General features: G+C 54.2%; 9 protein-coding genes across 9 annotated transcripts; 4 read left to right on the forward strand and 5 right to left on the reverse strand.

The window, feature by feature from the left end:
* Positions 1-58: 58 nt before the first annotated feature.
* CLUP02_00748 (Mov34/MPN/PAD-1 family protein) lies at positions 59-1571 on the reverse strand (the record flags this gene model as incomplete). The annotated part of the gene is made up of 4 exons (XM_049279795.1): positions 59-640; positions 696-967; positions 1034-1389; positions 1555-1571. The coding sequence occupies 4 exons, from the start codon at positions 1569-1571 to the stop codon at positions 59-61; spliced, it is 1227 nt and encodes a 408-aa protein (XP_049135752.1).
* Positions 1572-1980: 409 nt separating this feature from the next.
* CLUP02_00749 (uncharacterized protein) lies at positions 1981-2501 on the forward strand (the record flags this gene model as incomplete). Its single annotated transcript, XM_049279796.1, has 3 exons — positions 1981-2168; positions 2225-2356; positions 2438-2501. 3 exons carry the CDS (start codon positions 1981-1983, stop codon positions 2499-2501), a joined length of 384 nt encoding a protein of 127 aa, XP_049135753.1.
* Positions 2502-2585: 84 nt separating this feature from the next.
* Positions 2586-3648, forward strand: CLUP02_00750 (adenylate kinase; the record flags this gene model as incomplete). The annotated part of the gene is made up of 4 exons (XM_049279797.1): positions 2586-2742; positions 2821-2873; positions 2946-3100; positions 3189-3648. 4 exons carry the CDS (start codon positions 2586-2588, stop codon positions 3646-3648), a joined length of 825 nt encoding a protein of 274 aa, XP_049135754.1.
* A 225-nt stretch (positions 3649-3873) lies between these two features.
* Positions 3874-4784, forward strand: CLUP02_00751 (uncharacterized protein; the record flags this gene model as incomplete). Its single annotated transcript, XM_049279798.1, has 5 exons — positions 3874-4014; positions 4071-4114; positions 4183-4268; positions 4344-4573; positions 4653-4784. The coding sequence occupies 5 exons, from the start codon at positions 3874-3876 to the stop codon at positions 4782-4784; spliced, it is 633 nt and encodes a 210-aa protein (XP_049135755.1).
* A 379-nt stretch (positions 4785-5163) lies between these two features.
* On the reverse strand, positions 5164-8184 carry CLUP02_00752 (uncharacterized protein; the record flags this gene model as incomplete). Its single annotated transcript, XM_049279799.1, has 7 exons — positions 5164-5180; positions 5246-5408; positions 5530-5616; positions 5936-6365; positions 6438-7660; positions 7745-7993; positions 8143-8184. 7 exons carry the CDS (start codon positions 8182-8184, stop codon positions 5164-5166), a joined length of 2211 nt encoding a protein of 736 aa, XP_049135756.1.
* Positions 8185-10773: 2589 nt separating this feature from the next.
* CLUP02_00753 (uncharacterized protein) lies at positions 10774-11686 on the reverse strand (the record flags this gene model as incomplete). Its single annotated transcript, XM_049279800.1, has 5 exons — positions 10774-10876; positions 10935-11296; positions 11341-11359; positions 11421-11532; positions 11569-11686. 5 exons carry the CDS (start codon positions 11684-11686, stop codon positions 10774-10776), a joined length of 714 nt encoding a protein of 237 aa, XP_049135757.1.
* Positions 11687-12664: 978 nt separating this feature from the next.
* CLUP02_00754 (uncharacterized protein) lies at positions 12665-13576 on the reverse strand (the record flags this gene model as incomplete). Its single annotated transcript, XM_049279801.1, has 1 exon — positions 12665-13576. One exon carries the CDS (start codon positions 13574-13576, stop codon positions 12665-12667), a length of 912 nt encoding a protein of 303 aa, XP_049135758.1.
* Positions 13577-14125: 549 nt separating this feature from the next.
* Positions 14126-14689, forward strand: CLUP02_00755 (ribosomal protein S12; the record flags this gene model as incomplete). Its single annotated transcript, XM_049279802.1, has 2 exons — positions 14126-14372; positions 14511-14689. 2 exons carry the CDS (start codon positions 14126-14128, stop codon positions 14687-14689), a joined length of 426 nt encoding a protein of 141 aa, XP_049135759.1.
* Positions 14690-15025: 336 nt separating this feature from the next.
* On the reverse strand, positions 15026-16255 carry CLUP02_00756 (4-hydroxybenzoate polyprenyl transferase; the record flags this gene model as incomplete). The annotated part of the gene is made up of 1 exon (XM_049279803.1): positions 15026-16255. The coding sequence occupies one exon, from the start codon at positions 16253-16255 to the stop codon at positions 15026-15028; it is 1230 nt and encodes a 409-aa protein (XP_049135760.1).
* Between the last annotated feature and the right edge of the window lie 386 nt (positions 16256-16641).

Here is a 16641-nt window from a genome sequence, read left to right on the forward strand (position 1 = left end):
AGTTCCCGTGCTTTGAATGCGTGTGGTTTCTCCGTCCACTGCGTCGTCGCGCAGTCCTCTATTTCTTCTCCTTCTTCGCCTCCTTCTCCTTGTCAGATGCCTCCTTGTTCTCGCCGTTTACACCGTTCGCCTTATCGTCCTTCTTTCCGTCCTTGCCGTTCGCCTCCTCCTCCTTCTTGGCCTCCTTCTCCTCTGCCTGCTGTCGGTTCTGAATCTTGTTCTCGATAAGGTCGTGGAAGGCAGTGATGGCGCGGATCAAACTGCTAAGGTAGATGGCCATGAGCTGGTCGTTAGTCTTGATGCTCATGGCGTGAGAAAGCTCGCCGCCGCTGGACTTGCCATCGGCCTTTGGCGTGGACAGGTTGGGAAGGAGGTTGAAGACATCCTGCAGGTTGCCCAGGATGGCATGGTTCACGGGCAGCTGGCCGTCGAGAACCTTCTGGAGGTAGGCACCGATATCGCGGAGACGAAGATGCAGCCCTTGGAGTGACTGAAGCTGATTTGTTATTCTCGTCGAGAGGGTTCCAACAGCGACATCGCGGATGTCACGAAGGAGGTGCTCGACACCAATCTCCTCTGCTTCCTCGGCCTCGATGATCGACGGGGTGTGGACGAAGGTTCTTGACGTGGTGGTACCATCCTACAGTCGTATTTGTTAGCAGTGGCTTCGTACGGCATAACCTAATGCCACTCACATCCTTGATCTCTTCGACGGCGAAGTATGCGTCCGTCGGCACACCCGCCTCCTTCGGCTGGACGTCAATGATGACTAGGAGAGGGTTGGGGGTGTAGCGCTTGAACAGCTCGTTGATCTCGAGATCGGACGCCCGCAGCTTGGGGCCGGAGTGGTACCAGCCGATCGGCTTTTCTCTCGCGTTGACCTTCTTGAACATATCATTCATTCCCTCGACGTAGTTGTGGTCCAGGAACCACACTGAGGGGTCCTTGTCATCTTCCTCGAACGGCACTGCGAGCATGTATTAGTACCGTAGAGATGATCTAGATAGATAGCTTCCGCTCAAGTAGTCCTTACCTGCGAAACTGTTGGATACGCGGACATTGTTTCCGTCATTTGAACCCAGCAGAACACCCACCACTCTCCGTTTCGATCCCTTGGCTACCGCGCGATTGTAGTGGTCGACGACGGAAAGAAGCACGAGAGGGGCAACGGAGACATTCCGCTGAACGAGAGACAGAGTCTCTGCGGTGGTGGCAGGCATGATAGAGGGATTTCGTAGCTTCGCTAGGTCGATTGGTTCGGGTTCGGGGGAAGATAGAGGGTTGCTGAATCGGTGGTGGTTTCGGGCTGTGGTGGGTGTAGTAGAGGCAGGGTATGTGATGGTGGTGGTGGTGTCGTAACTGCTAAGGCTGCCTTCCCGCCTAGCTAAGCTACGAATCGGGCCTAGGTGCAAGCAATTGGAAGCTCGAGCCTCGCCAGGTCACGTGTGCGAGCTCTTTCTGAGTCAGCAAGTCTCTAGCCACGATTATTGAGCCGCAAGCAGCGATCAGCCACAGCTCGGGCCGTGCGACAGCGCGCAGGGAATGGAAGCGCACGTCCGATATTTGTTCATTGGACAAGATTTCCGAAAAAGGCCCCAGACGGTCGAGTCCGCAATCGGCCTGCAAGATTCTCTTCATTCCGTGCTCAGTAACACAGTAACTCGCTGACTGAGGAATTCGATGACGGACTTATTTCCGTCAGGAATAGCCAACCTCAAGGTGACAAGTAACAGATGGACACGAAGTCAAGTGCGGCGTTCGGAGAATTGCGGGTGACTGGGATGACCCCAAGAGACTCACATGCCGCATCAAAAGGCACCAAATGCACCAAAAAACCACTTGGTAAACAAAAAATCTTGACCCAGTGACCTCATACATGGCGTCCCATCCGGTGCGCCGGGGGATCATTCTCGAGAGCTTCTGATGCCGTGCCTTATCCGCAAGCTACCTAGCCGGGCCGTGAACACTGAGCAGGCCCCAATGGCTCGCGGTACTATCCCCCGATGTAGACAGTACGTATCCGCGCTGGACCTCGGCGGAGAGACAACGGCGAGGACGAGCCAATGGCAGCCGGAGCGCTGTAACGGAAGCGCACGCAGTGGCACCAAGGCGGAAATATGGAGGGCGCTGTTACGCTGCGAAACAGCCGAACGAACGCCTGCCACCCTGTTCCCCAGCAGAAAGTCCAGCGGTCCCTCGGAGGACCACTCTGGCCAATGACCAGCCTTCATTCCTGCACTGGGGCCGCCGGGTGGCCTGTCACCTGCACTCAACGGGGCCGTGGAAAGCGCAAAGCTCGGTACGATGTAGGCGGTACCTGGCACAAACCGGAGGCGGAACCTGGACGACTTGGCCTGTCAGGACCTTGCAGCGATTTCTCAACCTCTCTCGCAATCATTTTTCCCGCAAAAGCTTTAGTTCGCACTGCTCCCCCCAGTCCAACTTTCGACCTCGACTCCATCATCCTCTCCTCTCCTCTCTTCCTCCTTTCCCCCTCGTAGCCACACTCGTGCATCTCTTTGCTCCTCCTCCCTCCTATCGTTAGCCTCGGTCCGGCCATATCAATACCTTCACCAACCGTCAAAATGAGCAGTCTCGTTGAGGAAGCAGTCAAGAAGCTGACCAACACGGTCGAGAGCCTCGAGTCCAGAATCAAGTCTCTGGAGGACCGCGCAGCTGGCGGCTCCGGCAAGCTCTCCACCGAGGAGGTTCGCATGATCCTCATCGGCCCCCCCGGTGCCGGTATGTAGCTCCAATTGAGCATTTTTACACGTGCTATTTGTGTCGCGACAGTCGTACTGATGATGGTATTCCGCACAGGCAAGGGCACTCAAGCCCCCAAGATCAAGGAGAAGTTCAACTGCTGCCACTTGGTAAGTCAATTGACATTGTCTTGATGTGCTGCTACGCTCTAGATCATTTCTAATCGTCCATCACACTCGCAGGCCACTGGCGACATGCTGCGATCCCAGGTCGCCAAGAAGACTCCGCTCGGCCGGGAAGCTAAGAAGATCATGGACCAGGGCGGTCTGGTCAGCGACGACATCGTCATTGGCATGATCAAGGAGGAGCTCGACAACAACAAGGAGTGCAAGGGAGGGTACGGCACATCTATTGTCCTGCCAGAGAACCGGCCTGACGGTTAACTGGCCACTACTGAGGAAGCGTTGCTAACTGGAACGACGTAGCTTCATCCTTGACGGTTTCCCTCGTACCGTCCCCCAGGCCGAGGGTCTCGATACCATGCTCAAGGCTCGCAACCAGACGCTTCAGCACGCCGTTGAGCTCCAGATCGACGACTCATTGCTCGTCGCTCGTATCACTGGCCGCCTCGTCCACCCCGCCAGCGGTCGCAGCTACCACAGCACCTTCAACCCTCCCAAGGAGTACATGAAGGACGACATCACCGGCGAGCCCCTCATCCAGCGCAGCGACGACAACGCCGATGCCCTGAAGAAGCGTCTTGCCACCTACCACGCCCAGACCGCCCCCGTCGTCAACTACTACAAGCAGAACGGTATCTGGAAGGGTCTCGACGCGTCGCAGCAGCCCGGCCAGGTATGGAAGAACATGCTTGAGGTCTTTGACGAGCAGCGCAAGGGTGGCCATGCCTCCGGCATTCTGAGCCGCATTGCCGGAAAGAACTAAGCGGGCACAGGCTTCCCAGCCTTTGCTCCCGCCAGCGCGCCGCCCCGTCCACAGCCCCCCGGCCGCTGCGCACCACAAGCCGATCAGGAGGAAACGGAGAAAAAGGTCTTCATTTACAGCGTCTCTTACTTTGGCCCTCTATCTTCTAGATCAACGATATGACCAGAAGAAAGGAGGGCATGGATCGGAGGAACTTTTTTATGGGACTCTTTTATGGATCATGAAATGGACTGGAAAGGACTCGTCCTCGTCCGCCCCCCGAAGCTGTTGAGATCAACAGGACTGGGCTGGTTTATGTCTTTTTTTTTGCGTCAACGTGGCCAGGATCAGTTGTACCGTGTAGAAAACCTCTTCCGTCGCACGCTTGTATGTAAAACAACAACTTTATTGTCTCACTAATAACCAAAACCGGCGGTTTGCAGTTGGATGGCCTCGCAGACTTTCCTTCCATGGTCCTAATTGCCCTGTGCTCGAACTGTTTACTATCTAAATGCCGTGATGTCATTCCTTACGTTTTCCTGAATCGCGACGCAGACAGCCTGGAGACGCGTACTTGGGGAAAAGGGGAACACGCTGGCCGGATTCGGGCTTCGTCGGTGCTTCTCGAAGAAGCGAAATGAGTGGGGCCGCGGGGCCCCCCTGATGCCGACCCGGACCACAGCGAACCCCGGGGTGACAAAGGTCTCATACCCGAGGTACTACATCCGATTCTTCTGTCAGCGACATCCGACGAACCCGACTGAGCGGCCGGTATATCGGCAAGCCGGAACAGCGAAATACCGATGGCGGTATGATCTTTGATCTGAGCTTCTCAAGTCCTGGAAAGGGGGGTCCTGCAGTTGCCCATGTTCGATGCCGACTCACTTACTCACTTCGTTTCGCAGATCCGGAATCTTCGTGTGGTGAATGCCCCGCTATCGAGCCGGTTCACGAAACGGCCCGCAGAACGGAGCCTTCAATGACGTTGAGCGCGAGATGACATGTCACTTTGTCAAGTGACACAGACATGTACATGTGTTAATGAAGATTCGATTCTATTCTCAAGTCACCAGAAAGAGTACCTGCGTTGCCCCGAAAACGTCAAGACGACGGGCTTGCAAACCTCCCGCACGCTGGAAGGAAAAAGCTATACATGAAAGTTGAAGAGTATGATGAGGCTGCAGGAAGAAAAAGGACTTGATAAAAGTATAGATGGGGAAGATGAAGAAGAGAGGAGACAGTATACCACCCAGCCACCGGCGCAGTGCAATGCAAGGGTACCCGAGATGCAGGCCAGCCAATCCATCTCCTTTAATTCGCTAAGACACGGAAGGAGGAAGTAGAAAAAGAAGACAGTGGAAAACCAACGCCGAGATGTTCTCCTACTCCAGCGCAAGATGAGGTAAGGTTGAGGTAAGGGTAGGTTGCTAGTTCTCGCCAAGGGCTGTAATGTGAACCTGGATATGTTAAGTGAAGAGGAGCCAGGTCATCATGCGATGCGCGGACGATGCAAGGCTATGGATTCGGAAGATTGCCTCATCTCCTAGGAGTGGCTATGGGTGTAGACAGTCAGTCTTCAAATACTCGTGTCCCGGCCTCATAAAGACATCAGACTAACCATTGACCATCTGCCTTTGTTTGCCCAGCCAGCTCTTGGGGGCTTCATTCCGCCTTTGCAAGACGACGTGGTTGCTCTGAATACGGCTAGTAAGATCGTACCACGCCGTCGCAATAAGGGCGTTCTCGCGCTGGAGGTTCTTGATGATTTGATCGCTCGCAGCCTGTTGACGCCGTCTTTGTCAGCCGACCCGGTTCTCCTTCGTCATCAAGATCAAGGCGAGACCATGATGTCCAAGCCCAATATAGTGTAATTGAGACCGTTGTAGCATGATAGTAACGTACCTTCTGAGCCGCGGCAGCTTCTCCGCCTTCGGCTGCCTTGAGCTTCCGCTGCAAGTCGTATTTATCCTGCTCGGATTTCTCCAATTGCTGAAAAACAAAAAAAAAACCGTCAGCCATGAACCCCTCATCTCATGATTCCCAATACAAAGGGCCATCAAATGGACAACTTTGACCGCCTGAAGACCTTCCTCCACCAGCTTACTCTCGGTCTAAGACTCAAAGGAGATTTTGGTGCTTGGGAAGGCAGGTCAAGATGGGGGTGACATGTAGGGACTAAGATCCGCGCATTCGGGCGGCTATCGTACAACACAGCTCCGGACGGGGTACCGGGAGTTTGGGGCACACCGCCTTCGGCATTTCGATGTTGTAGGGCTAGGGCGTTTGCAAGAGATCTGAGGGAACTCACCGATTGGCGCTCTTTGAGCCTGACACGCAGTTTGTCAACCTTCTCCTGGAGCTTCTGGGCGGCCTCTGTCGGCTCCGCACTCGAGCCATCCTTCGCCTCGTCAAGGTCTTTCCGAAGCTTGTCTTTCTCAAGTAGGGCGTTGATAAGTGAGCTCCGCTGTTCTTCGAGGTCAGTGCCGAGGTTTTTCAGCTGTTGCCGCGCTGCCTCGAGTTCTTCGCGGATTGAACCGGAAATAAGTTGGTCAGTAGACTTGAGTTCCTCGAGGGCATCAACGCTATCCTTTGCGACGGCTGAGAGATCGGTCCTCGCGCTGAGGAGTTCGCGATCCTTGTCAGAGAGCTGAGCTTGGATCTCGCTGTTCTTCCTCCTCTCACTCTCAAGTTCATGGGCCTTTTGAGCAAGTTGGATTCTCAGGTTGGCTAGCACCTCGCTGTGGTGGAATTCTTGAGTTAGCACTTTGCCCACGCCTAGTCGCATAGCTGTGTCAACGATTTCAACTAACTTTTCGCCACTGCTCTCGATCAGAGCGCTGATTTGGGCCTCCGCAATCTGGTGCTTCTCGAAGGTGTCGTTGTAAGTTCCCTGGATACGTTCACGTTGCCTACGCTCCTCCTCGAGCTCCTGACGCAATCGAGTGTTTTCTGGTCCAGATCCCATACCGTTCCGCAGCAAGTTGTTCTCTGCCTTGAGACGAGAGACCTCGAGGCTGAGGTTGGGTGGGGCGGCGCTGCTAACACCCTCAAGCTCCTGCTCGAGACTGAAGCCCGCAGTACCGGCGTCGGGAGACAGAGCACCCGGGGTGCCCGAGTTGATCTGCTCCTGCAGCTCGGAGATGAGATGCTCATCGGAGAGACGCTGCGCATCAAGCGTTGCGAGGCGAGCTCTCAACTGCATGGTGTCATCGTGAAGAGCCCGGCGCTGAGCATCCAACTCAACGTACTGCAGCTCGTAATCTCTGAGCTTTGAAGCGTACTGCTCGTTGGTCTGCTCCAAGGCCTGATTTCTCTTCAGAACCTTCTCATACTCAATGAGATCGCGCTGCATCTGCTCCTTTTCGTAGAGCAAATTGTCCATCTCTTTTGACAATGTAGACTGCGCCTCGAGCTTCTGCTTGTACCGCTCAACCATGTTGGCCTTGCGGGATAGTTCCTCATTCTTGAACCGTAGCTCCTTGACCTCATCGTCAAGCGTCTCAAGCTTCTGCGTCTTGGCTTTGAGTGCCGAAACTTCGCTCGTCAGCCGCTCCTTGGCTATGCGGTCATCTTCAGCCTGCGCCTCCTGGTTGGCAATAAGCTCGTCCTGCTCGCGCAGCTTCAGCTCGAGTGACCTGATGACCTCCTTGCCAGCACCGTCTTGGGCATCGTGGAACGCCTCAAGCTCCCTGCCCTTGCGAACAACCTCCTCTTTCAGATCGTCGTAGCTTTCCTGCAGGTGGCCCAAGCGCGTTTCCATATCCGCCAGCAACTTTCCCTTCTTGTCCAGGTCAGAGCGGAGGCGTATGTTGTCGGCTTCCATTGCGAGATCGACATCGTGGCTTTCGTTCCCAATCTCGGAGATTTCTTCTACGTCCGCCGCCTCGGCATCGTTGATAGCTGTACTCATGTCTTGCGTGACCCGCTGGAGCTGCATGAGGACCGTCTTGTCGGATATATCCTGGGTGATACGGGTGACCCATCGCTCGTTGTTGCTACCAAGCATTGCAACAGCAAATAGCACGGCAAGAAGCTGAGTAGAAGATTGCGTTAGCTTGGACTTGCGTTCTCGGCGCCGGAACAAGGGTAGCTGGGCTGGACACGGATAGTTGCATACCTTACTGATGGCCTCCGGCTGCGCTTCTCTCGCCCTGGGTCTGATGTCGGCAAGCTTGGTCTGCCCAATAAGCCCCGGACACTCGCGATATACTAGCCTCTGTATGCCCTTGTAGACATCGTATAGCTCGCCCTCGGTGGTATTGGAGTCAAAGGAGGGGTCGAGTGCTTGGAGGACCTTGGATAGCAGGTGTCCGTCGAGGAAATCTGATATTGAGTCTGCCTGTCCATCCAGGGGAAATGTGTTTGCCTGTGCAACGAGCATTAAGTCAGCATAATGTTGGAACGGCGTAAACGAAGCGGTCAGTGACAACACTGGGGAAAGGGAAGTGACCCATCGGAGGGGACACAAGGGGGAGAAGATGTATATGGAGGGGAGCGCAAAGCACGGCGACTTACCCATTGCACCAGCGCGGCCTGCGCGCTTCCTGAGTACGGCATGATGCCCGTTCTTTTCGTGTCGTAACCGTTCGTCGTCTTCGTGGTCGTCTTTCGTCGTAGTTTCGTAGATGTTTCTAGGCTAGTGAGGTATCTCTAGGTAAAGTACCTTATGGTTTGGAGCTGGAGCACGTGGGAAAAGGCGAAAGGGCTCCCGCGCGGTTCCACAACGTTTTGCGGTCGTGTTCGTGCTTGTTGCAAGTCAAAGCGGGCAGGGGAAATGTGGTTCCATGGGCCCGGGAAGCTCTCATCGCAAAGGGGGCTTTTCCGGCTAGGGGTGGAGGAAGCGGCGGTTGACGGGATATTAAAGGTTCAGGTCAGAGTAGGTGGAAAATAGCCTCGTCGGCCGAGGGGAGGGCGGTGTAAAGTGAAATGTAAGGAGAATACGGAGTAGAGGCCTTGTTTACGCACAGTCGTATGAGACAAGGGCAGCAGCAGCAGCAAAATTAAAAAGAGGCATGTGTCGCTTGTTCGCGGGTGCTTGGCTTGTCGTCCCAAAAAGCCAAAAAAGACAGGCGCATTGTTCACGTCTGGCGTCCGCTCCCTCCTGTCGAACCCACACTCAATCTTGCATGACCTGCATCAACCTAAGGTAAGCTCCCTGGGGCCTCCTTATCGATTGCTAAAGGCAGCTAGGCCCTAGGGAATTCTTAGCGCGTGTTGCGCAACTACCGCTCATACGTCAGCTTATTATCCAGAGGTACCTGGGCTTGCCTAGAGGTATTGATCCCTTTCTTGACCCGGCACGTTGGTGACAAACGCACAGCGAAAAGATACAATCCTCCTGTCCGTTTTTCTATTAAGGTACCTCCCGCCCCCAAGCCCGAAACTCCAAGTGACGCGAAGCGGGACGGACTACCAGGGGTTGACCCGATGTTACAGTGGGGCAGTCCCTATGCCTTCGAGTCTTCGACAATCTTCAAGGCTTCCATTGGTGACAGCACCCTTGGGTCTTTCTTTGGCGGCAACGTGGGAGGGCTGATGGCTGAGAAGCCACCTTTCTTTCTTGCTTTTCCTTTTGGAATCAAGATTTTTGTTTGGTGAAAGGCTCCGAAAGACCAAGTGCACAAAGCCAGGGTGAAGAACAATATCATTGTTTGCACATGGTCACCGAGAACCTCGGATTCTTGTTCAAAGTCAACATCAGTCGAAAAGTGCTTTTCTTGTCAAACACGGCCGAACATTGTTCAAACTGCACTATTTCTGTAGCCATAAGCACAGACTCCCAAGTCATCTTCTCGGATGGTCCTGGGTCATTACTCGACAATCAACCACCCTCCTGATCGTGATTCTGATTCCTCCCTTCTTGGCCGGCAGAGCCTACAATACGGATACGGTTACCGAAATCATGAACGATATTGCCATCCCATCGATACGGCATAGACTTCTCCACGAAAGCTTGACGAGGTCGGTCATCCATCGTAGGGTTGCAACCGGTTCGCCTTGGACCCTTCTCCACGGTTTCGTGCCGAACTAAAGAGCACCATTATACCTACGGATATACCCAAGATATGCAGGCACGCAGAGTGAAGGATTCCCTCTTCAGCCCCCCCTTCAGGTCTCTCATCGGCTAGTGGGAGACTGACTGCATCATCTTCAGAGCCTGGTGGCTTTCCAAAAGTCTCCCCCCACATTGCGCTTTGACACGTCTGTGAGTGTGAGATTGCCAGGTGCTTTTTCTGCCCAACCCAATTGGAGCATTACGCGAGGTATCAGAAACACCGGGCTTTCATCCCGTGAGGAGACCGCCGACTTGTCGTGCAATAGGAGGTGCTGCTGCAGCATGCTGCGTCACTGCAATCAAGCACATGCAGTATCTCAACATTCTGGACGAGGCCTCGAGATATCAAGTAATCTTGTGCCCCTCAGCGACAGATTATATCCCTAGCATACAGCTGAATCAGCATCCTTGGCCGGCAGTGGGGAGGCTAGAAGAAGCAGAAATCCGCTTTTGATCTGCACATCTGCTTTCCGTGCCGCACATGAATCCCCCACTCATCAGGTACATCACCTTAGGGATTGGTCCTCGAAGGTCGAAAGGGTTCACGCAAGGCTTAGGTCTCTCATCAACGTCGTTGTGTGGATGTCAGCCGCATGCGGAACCTGGGATACATCATCGTAGAACGCCACGACGTCAGCACTGTACAAAATAAAGCGGCTGTCAGTTGAGAAGGATTCCCGTACACGTGGCGGAATAATCGAGGCAAAGACGAAAGTCATGAGTAGGTATGTTGTGACTGTGATTTTCGGTCTTGTTTTTAAGGCGTCGAGCAGGATTGAACCAGGTGCGGTCCAAGCCTCGCTGTAGCCATACAGAAAAAGATGCCCCCGAGGCACTTCTCATCGATGAAGACTCCCGACTCCGTAGTGATAAATCGTCTATGACGGCAATGGTAATTATGAGTGCCCCCTCGCTTGCCCCTGTCGCAGCCGCCGGGAAAGGCGGCGGATATCATTGTCCTCGTGACCTAGTCCAGCCAAAGTCCCTTTTCGCACATTGTTGTATCTTTCACCAGATGCATGCTTCGCAGATTGTCTGTCGCCAGTTGTGCCCGACCGATGAACAACTTGGTTCGATAATAAGGCTACCATCTATACGGAGTTGGTGACGGTGTGGTCCTCTTCGATTGTGAGGCTTTCGCTGAAGGCTTGAACAGATTCAAGGACCTTAGCAGGTGTGACGGCGGCAAATCCCCTGATCGCTGTTAGCTGCGATTTAAAAACCTCAAACCGATGGAAGAGTAATGCCTCACCTAATCAAAGAGTAGGTATGGGTGATCTGACCGCCGGCATCGATGATGGATTGCTTCGCCCTCTGAATGATGTCGTCACCGACGGAATCGGTTTTGGCCCAGACGATGACGGACTTCATCTGGTCGACGGCGAGAGCACCGGGGACGACAGCCAGAGCGGCGACGAGGAAGGTGGAGGGTCTCATGGTTGCGGAGAGTGATGAGGTCGTCGAAAAGGGGTGGAACGAAGTTCTTTGCAATCGCGGATGTTGAGGCGGGTCGGTATCGAGAGTCTGACTTTCCGGCGATTGATCAAAGTCGAGGATGAGGGTATTGCCAGTGTTGTATGGTAGGTAGTATGATTGACGAATGCGCTCAAGGGTCTTGTGGGGAGTTTGCGGTTATTTAATCGTTGCTTGCGAGTTACTGGAGAAAGTTGCTGGAGACTCGCGGATTGGTGAAGGACGGGTGGATGCAGGGAGGAAGTTCAGCAAGTTAGACGTGGACGGACTGAACTGGGCCTTGATGGATATCGAATGGATGTTTGGGTTCCCCTTTGTCATGGCAGGGTGACTGACCAGTGACCGCTGAATGGATGGGGACACAGCGCGGAAGGCACCTGGGATGGGCAATCACCAGCCGAACCTTAGTTGACCACCTGCCCAGTAGGGAGCGCCGTCAGCCGTGGTGGCCCCCCTCGAAAGTAGTGGAGGTGTTCCATTGCTGTTTGTCACTCTTTTCCGTCCAGTTTGCCAGGTTCCAGCCAGTAACATACGTCAGTCGTCTGCGTCTAGAATGGTGTGGGAACCGGCAATAATGGGACAACCTGGTGGCGCTAGCAAGCAGTATGGACATGTGCAACCTCTTTTTCTTTCGCCAGCATTTTCGTCAGATTCCTGGGTCTCCATACCTAAGGTAAGGTACGCGGGTACAAGACAGGAAACTATCCGTACGTTCAGCGTGCAGCACACCAACTGTGTGCAGTGGCAAGGGTCTTGGCGCGGATTCAGACTGGTGACATGCAACAAAAGTCCCACTTTGCTGTTTCCTCCGCCTCCGGTCACGGGTGCTCTCCGTCGTCCCGCCAGGACTCGGCCTTCCCTGTGAGGAAGGTCACCAGCGGAAATATAGCGACATGGACCAATCTCGGGCTCCGATACTCCGTATACCTTCACCAACTTCACCTGTCCCAACGTGCCACCTTGTACATAGTAGCAATGTGTAATGTTGTGTAGAATGTCTAGGTGTAACCACCACATTCGATGGCGCAATCGATCGCTTGGTGCACCCGCATCTCCCGCTGCAGACTCGGAGCAATTTAGCGATCGGTGACAGCGATGGGCAAGCCATTGTACCGTCGCACCTCACCAGCCGACTCATGTGTACGACTTCATCCGGCCCCTCCGACGATGGAGCTCAATGTTCCAGTGTGATCTTCAGCTCGTCGTTCTTTGCTGGTATAGACTGTGTGGACCTCGTTGATCACCTCACAAAGCCCGAACAGGAACGTTGAGCTGGCTTAGATATATCAATTAATACTATACCTTAAGCATCCAGTGCCAATCTATCAACCTGACGTTGGTGGGGTGCTGCCGCCCAATGCATGTGATCCTCAACGCCAGCCCATAACCACCAAACAACGAAACTCCTTCCCGAGCATGCAAAGAATCAATGCTGTTGTAATACAGTGGCCCTGGGTGATGCTTCAGGTAATAGAGCAAACAAAACACAAAAAGGTCACAGGATTGCCTCTACCCCTTCGCACTGCCCATCGCGCTGTCATTCTCGCCCCAGATATCCTTAGTCTCCTGCTCAACAGCCCGCATCGCAACAGCAACGTGTTCAAGTTTGGCAACGACGTCGAGGACACCTTTGTTGACCCGTTGGAAGTACCGATCGTTGGCCTCGCGCCTCTTGCGTGCGAGCAAGATGTCCACCTCTGTTTCCTGCTCGAGTTTCGCACCGAGTCGCTCCGTGCCCCCGCTGCTACCTGGTCGCCCATTGTTGCTTCCCGTGCTCCGCGGTCCCTCGTTGCCATCTGACGCCACGCCGCTCGTCTCTCCTAACACTGCGCTCTTGAGGTTGCGAACCTCCTCGCCTCCGGCCGCTGACGTGTTGGAGCGCTGGCCCGTCATCTCAATGGCCTCATCGGCTTCACTTCGTGCCCATGCCTGTGCCAGGTCGATCTGTGCTGTCCTCAGCTCCTCCAGCTTGCGATCGTGATCGGGTCCAAACACGTGAGTTCCACCTGACGCTGAGAGCTCGACCTCCTCGAGCGTCGCCTGCATCTCGGCCCATAACGCGTCGGTCCTGTCGCTACTACGGGCGCTATCGGCGGTCTTGAGATTCCGGACAGGGCGCGCAACGGATGGCGCGACTACCGAGCCCGTATGAAGAGATCCATTCCGTTGCATATTCATGGCCTGCTGAGGGAGAGGTGTGACGCCAGCAGACAAGGTGGCCGGCGCTCCAGGCGCAAGTATACCCGGTAACGAGGCATGAGAGGCGGCGGGAGATGGATGAAGGAATAGGGACGGCGGAGGGTCGCGCTGTTTTCCTTTGCTCTTGGCTGATTGAGACATGCCTACATTTTTTGTGTCGTCGTGAACATTCCAAGCTCGGGACTTGGCGTCTGAGACAGCTTCTCTTGAACTTGACGGCATCTGATAGGATTGGTTGGGTTTTGATAGTCGAGGCAAGCTGTGGACCTTGAGGGGACACCCCTGGCTAAGACTGTACGGTCAGCAGCGTGGGGTTCGAGCTCCGGGCGTACCAAAGTGGTTGAAAGCGAAACCCGGCCGTGGTTGGGCGAACCTGCCCCCACTTTTGACTTGCAGACCCGGCCTTCTTCCGCTCGTCAAGCAATGGGACAACGCACGAGCCAGTATCACGTGATGAAAAACGACGCTCCTCCCACCGAAGGGCACAAACCCTCTGTGTGCCGAAAAAGCTGTCGTCGGACAAATCTGAGGATACCACTTTTCGCGAAGCAGCAGTCAGGCACTATCACCACCACCAAGTCAATTCCCGCGATACCCCCCAACACATCGGTACGTTTGCGCTGTCCCATCCAGAACCTCCAACCTATCGACGACGAATTCCCCGAGCAAGAAAAAATTTCAACAATCTCGACGACGAAATCTCGATTGCCACCAGCGCACAACTACCCCTCTAGGAACTTTTTCAACTGACAATAGTCTCATCCAGCCAACATGCCTCGTGGACTCAATGCGGCGCGCAAGCTGCGCATGAACCGTAAGGACCAGAAGTGGGCCGATCTCGGATACAAGAAGCGTGCCCTCGGTACCGCTTTCAAGTCCTCCCCCTTCGGTGGTTCCTCCCACGCCAAGGGCATCGTCCTCGAGAAGGTCGGTGTCGAGGCCAAGCAGCCCAACTCCGCTATCCGAAAGTGCGTTCGTGTTCAGTTGATCAAGAACGGCAAGAAGGTCACTGCTTTCGGTACGATACACCCTCTCCCGAATGCCCCCAATATACGATTCTCGAACGACGAACAAGAGAACTGGAAAAGAAAAACTGGTCTCCAATAGGACCATGTAGCGAAGGGAACTGAAGTGCTGACATTTTCGTGATTTCTAGTCCCCAACGACGGTTGCTTGAACTTCGTCGACGAGAACGACGAGGTCCTCCTGGCCGGTTTCGGTCGCAAGGGCAAGGCCAAGGGTGATATTCCCGGTGTCCGTTTCAAGGTCGTCAAGGTCTCTGGTGTCGGTCTGCTCGCTCTGTGGAAGGAGAAGAAGGAGAAGCCCAGATCCTAAACGGGAGGCTTTTTTCGATCGCGCGAAAGTATGGGAAGGACAGTGGAAGAAAATTCGGCACTCGGAGTTTTACGCTTGCATTGGCATCAATGGGTTATGGTCCTGATACTGCGGGTAGACTTTGGTCGATGAAATAAAACATCATGAAAGTCAATACCTGAACATGCGGCATTTCACATCACACATTACACAAAACGGGGTTTATTTGGGGGTGGGTTGTGAAGAACACAAATCAAGAATCAAGGGAATGTTGATTCTACGTGCTATGAAATTTACAGACGGTGTTGGTACAAGTTTTCTCCTGACATCTCTCTATACGCCGTTTTTTGAAGTTTCCTACTCCAGCTGCTTCTGACCGACAGCATCCTCGTTTCCGCCTTGAACGTATCTTACAGTGTAATCGGCCGCGAGACCCAAGCTGATGACGCCACCAGTGATCCAACAACCGTTAATGAACCACCACCAGCAGTCCTTGACGCTCTTCAGGTTGACCCGCTTGATCATGACACCGAGTGTCACCGCCGCTCCACCGACGCTGCCAATAAAGAAGGCTGGACCCGCACCAGCTGCGAACCCAGCAGCACCCAAAAGACTCAGCTGGACCGCAGCCAGACCCGTCAGGACCTGCTTGGTCTCGGCATCGTGCTTGAGGGCGATACTCTTGATGCCCGCCTTGACGTCATCCTTGATGTCCATGTGGGCGTAGATCATATCGTACAGAATCGTCCAGGCGACGTTCGATGTGTACAGAAGCCCAGCAGCCGTCGAGGCCGCGCTATTGGACAACAAGTCGATTCCGAGAGCTGGAAAGCCCATCATCGCACCCCAGGAGAAGGCGAGGCCCAGTACGGCCTGGGGATAGTAGGTGACCCGTTTCGCCAGGGGATAGGAGGCCACGAAGAGCAGACTTGGAATGCCGTACCAGAGGCAGGACGTGGGGAACTGGACCAAGATGCCCAGTCCGGCCAGGAGCTGGGCGCCGGTGAACGCGAGACCCTGGAAAGGAGTGATGGCGCCTCGCGCGATGGGTCGGAATTTCGTTCTCGTGACGTACGGATCGAGGTTACGGTCCCACAGGTCGTTGATGCTGCAGCCCGCGCCTCGCATGATGAGAGCTCCCGAGAAGAACAGGAGCGAAGTTCCAATGACAGAGGCCGGAGACGCCATGGGCATGGCCATCGGTGCGGCCATCAGTGTTGAGAATAGACAGGGGAAGAAAAGGTAGTAAGTGCCTGCCGGCTTATCGATGCGGGTAAGTTCTGCGTAGGGGACCCATGATGCGGGCAGGTAAGAGATGATACCGGTCGTCGGCGGCGAATACACAGCTTCAGGTGATGCTGGTTCGGGAGTGTCTGGAGCAATGGCTGTTGTGAGGCGTTTCGTGGTGGTGTGGAGAGCTGTGTGCTGCTGATGAGCTGAGCTCCGAAGAGTGAGATGTGTGCTAGGCTTGCGGTGTGCCTGCAAGCCCAATCGAGATGGTGACGCCGCTGAGAGAAATCTCGTTGTGCCAGATGGATGGTTGCATGCCGCCCTTAGGGGCCCTCTTAGCAAGTTGACTTGCCTCATTTCGAGTCACTGTCACGATATTAGTATAAGTGACATATTGACGATTAAAGAACACGTAGAAGAGTTAACAAGCTGTTCGCAGTAATACCAGAGATAAGGTACAAAGGTTTTTGAGATTTAAAAGGAGTGGTATTTGCAATATGGAAAACATTGAAACGTTGAGCCTTGAATCCATCTAAACTGTGAAGCTCTTCAGTTGTGATGTGCAAGGGTGCCAGCTCCCTCAACTATATTCACCATAGCGAGATAGAGACATTGCATCGAAAGGCCTTAGCTTCGGAGGCAAGAGCCAGTGAAAATCTACTAGCCAGTATTTTCACTGGAGAAGAACGAAAAGAAACCTTAAGACTTACCGACAATCGATACGGAGCTCTAACAAAAACCAG

This window comes from Colletotrichum lupini, chromosome 1 (assembly GCF_023278565.1).
Source record: "Colletotrichum lupini chromosome 1, complete sequence".
Taxonomy (NCBI): Eukaryota; Fungi; Ascomycota; class Sordariomycetes; order Glomerellales; family Glomerellaceae; genus Colletotrichum; species Colletotrichum lupini.